This window comes from Penaeus chinensis, unplaced genomic scaffold (genome assembly GCF_019202785.1).
Source record: "Penaeus chinensis breed Huanghai No. 1 unplaced genomic scaffold, ASM1920278v2 CTG_5955, whole genome shotgun sequence".
NCBI lineage: Eukaryota > Metazoa > Arthropoda > Malacostraca > Decapoda > Penaeidae > Penaeus > Penaeus chinensis.
Genome location: NW_025918416.1, coordinates 2318 through 5000, shown reverse-complemented (window position 1 = coordinate 5000; position 2683 = coordinate 2318). Strand labels below are relative to the sequence as shown.

Sequence of the window (2683 nt, the reverse complement as noted above, 5' to 3'; positions counted from 1 at the left end):
TGTGTGTATGTATGTGTGTGCGTATGCGTGCGTGTGTATGTGTGTGTATATGCGTGGTGTGTATGTCTATGCGTGTTTCTGTCTATCCCGTCTTCTCTTTATTTTTGAACTAAATATATCGATGTTTTCCTTATAGAAGTTTATGTTTACGTATACAATGAACAACATGACTGTAAAAAATCTTCAAACGGGAAAAAAACAAGAATTTAAAACAGTAATAATAACAAAGATAACTACAGCGTTGATAATAGTGCTAACAATAATGATAATGAAATAATATGAAGAGTAATAATAATAATAATAACAATATTAAAAATAACAATGCAATATTTAAAGTGCATTGCATATTGAAATTCATCATACAGGATCACTTCATAGGTTGTTGTTTTATGTAGTCCGTAATGCAGTACAAAAATGAGATACATTTATAGACAGAGAGAAGAAAAATGAAAGAAGGGAGGGAGGAAGGGAAGAGGAGTGGGATGGGGAGGAGGGAGGGAGGAGGGAGGGAGGGATGGGGAGGGGGGAGGGAGGAGGGAGGGTGGGAGGAGAGAGGGAGGAAGGAGGGAGGGAGGAGGGAGGGAGGGATGGGAAGGGGGGGAGGGGAGGAGGGAGGGTGGGAGGAGAGAGGGAGGAAGGAGGGAGGGAGGAGGGAGGGAGGGATGGGGAGGGGGGAGGGAGGAGGGAGGGTGGGAGGAGAGAGGGAGGAAGGAGGGAGGGAGAAAAGAGAGAAGAGAATAAAAGAGAAGAGGGAAGGGAAGGCAAGAGAAGAGAAAAGTATAAAACAGAAGATAAGCGAAGAGAAGGGAAGAAGAGCGAGAAGAAGCAGAAAGAAAAGAAATCCGAATAATGGAAATGCTGAAAAAAATGTAGAAAAATAAATGAAATCGCAGCCGTTCCCACGCGGAGCCGAGGACGAGGCCGCTAGCTGTCGGAGGGCGCCGGGGCGAAGCCAGGCAAGGGCGGCCGAAGACCCTGCGCCAGGTGGGAGAAGGAACTCGACAGGAGGAACTGCGGGAGGAGGGAGGCGGGCGGGAGGAGAGGGTTCTGAAGCAGGGTCGGCCGCGAGTCGAACCGCAGCCTCTCGATCTCTGCCTCCTTCAGCCTCTTCTCCTTGGCGCGGCGGTTCTGGAACCAGATCTTGACCTGCGTCTCCGTCAGGCTGAGCGAGGCGGAGAACTCGGCGCGCTCGGCGATGCTCAGGTACTGCTTCTCGCGGAACTTCTTCTCGAGGGCCAGGAGCTGCTGCGTGGTGAAGGGCGTGCGCGGCTTGCGGTTGGGCTTGTGCTTCCGGAGCGTGACCTTCATGGGGCCGTGGAAGCGCGGGGGCTCCGAGGACTCTGTGGGGCGAGAGAGAGAGGGTGAGATACGTGAGGGCGAAGGGGCACCGGCAGGCGCAGGCAGGAGGAGCCCCGTCGCCGGCGTCTCTGAAAGGAGGATGGGGTTTTAGCACAGATAATAATGCGTGGTGACTGACAGGAGCAAAGCCCACTGAATATCTAGAGGCGTCGGCAGCCGAGCAGCGGCGACGGAACAGACTCGGACAAAGGCTGGAGCACGTACTGGCGGCGCACGCCCTGAGGGCCAGGTGGTGCTGCAGGAGGTGCAGGGGCGGCCACAGGCCCGGCTGGAAGCCCGCGGGGAGCAGCGGGTGGTGCGGGGGGCCGCCCACGCGCGAGGGGAACAGGGCGTCCCTGAGGGGAGTCACGGCGGCAGGCCGGAAGGCCCCCCCGTCGGAGGCACAGTCCTCGAGGGAGTCGTGCTCCTTGAGGTCGTCCTCGGAGTCCATGCGGCCCTCGACGTCGTCTTCGTCGCGGCGGCTGGGCGACCGCTCGTCCTCGCGCTCGCTCTCGGCGTCCGAGGGCTCGCGGGGGGACGCCTTGAGGTCGTCCTCGGGCCGCGCCCCCCGCGAGTCGGAGGCGAGGATGGAGTCCACCGAGAACGAGGAGAAGTTCTTCCTGACGACGGTGCTGAAGGCCGAGTTGAGGCTGGGCTTGACCTCGGCGGCGGCCTGCGCCACGCCCGACATGCTGGCTCGCACTCGAGACAGGCGCGCCCTCAGCCCGGACGGCCCATTCCTCAGCCGAAGGCCCGTCGACAGCTCCCCCCAATGAGGACAAGTGGTCTTATAAATATCTCGGCCGCCCTGGGAAGCCCTTAAATCACCTGCATTATTTTCTCGGCCGGCTAATGTTTACACTCGCCCTTCATGTAAAGAAATGTGCCGGCGCATTCTGTTGCGGGACCAACACCTCTCAACACTAACTGTTCACCTTCGAGTATTAGGTGGTAACTTCATCCGCGCTCTCGACATGGCCCCGCCCGTCACTCGTCGCCGCGCCCCGCCCCCTCCCCGCCCGCGCCCAATCAGCCTCCGTCCCCGGGCTCGAGGGCGGGGCTCGTAATAGCCTCACGACCAATGGCGTGGCGTCTTTGTGATCACCCGGCATGGACCATTAGCTTTATAGGAAGATTTACTGTCTGAGTGCTTGTGTGGGAGACAGGAGGCGCAGAAAGCCCCTTATTTCATCACAATTTCTCTTTCTGAGTCGGCCTTATCCCGCGCTCCTTCTGGCAGACAGGTCACCCCAACCGCCGACGGTAATGAAATGGAAATGATCGCTGGGAGGGGGATGTAATTGACGGCGTGAGAGAGTTTGTCGGATCGCCCAGCCTTGACGAC

At 57.6% G+C, this 2683-nt stretch overlaps 1 protein-coding gene across 1 annotated transcript; it reads right to left on the bottom strand.

Moving 5' to 3' along the window:
* Positions 1-802: 802 nt before the first annotated feature.
* LOC125024821 (homeobox protein MSX-2-like) lies at positions 803-2233 on the bottom strand. Its single transcript, XM_047612585.1, has 2 exons — positions 1564-2233; positions 803-1340 (listed from the first exon to the last, which is right to left on the bottom strand). The coding sequence occupies exons 1-2, from the start codon at positions 2027-2029 to the stop codon at positions 925-927; spliced, it is 882 nt and encodes a 293-aa protein (XP_047468541.1). The 5' UTR covers positions 2030-2233; the 3' UTR covers positions 803-924.
* Between the last annotated feature and the right edge of the window lie 450 nt (positions 2234-2683).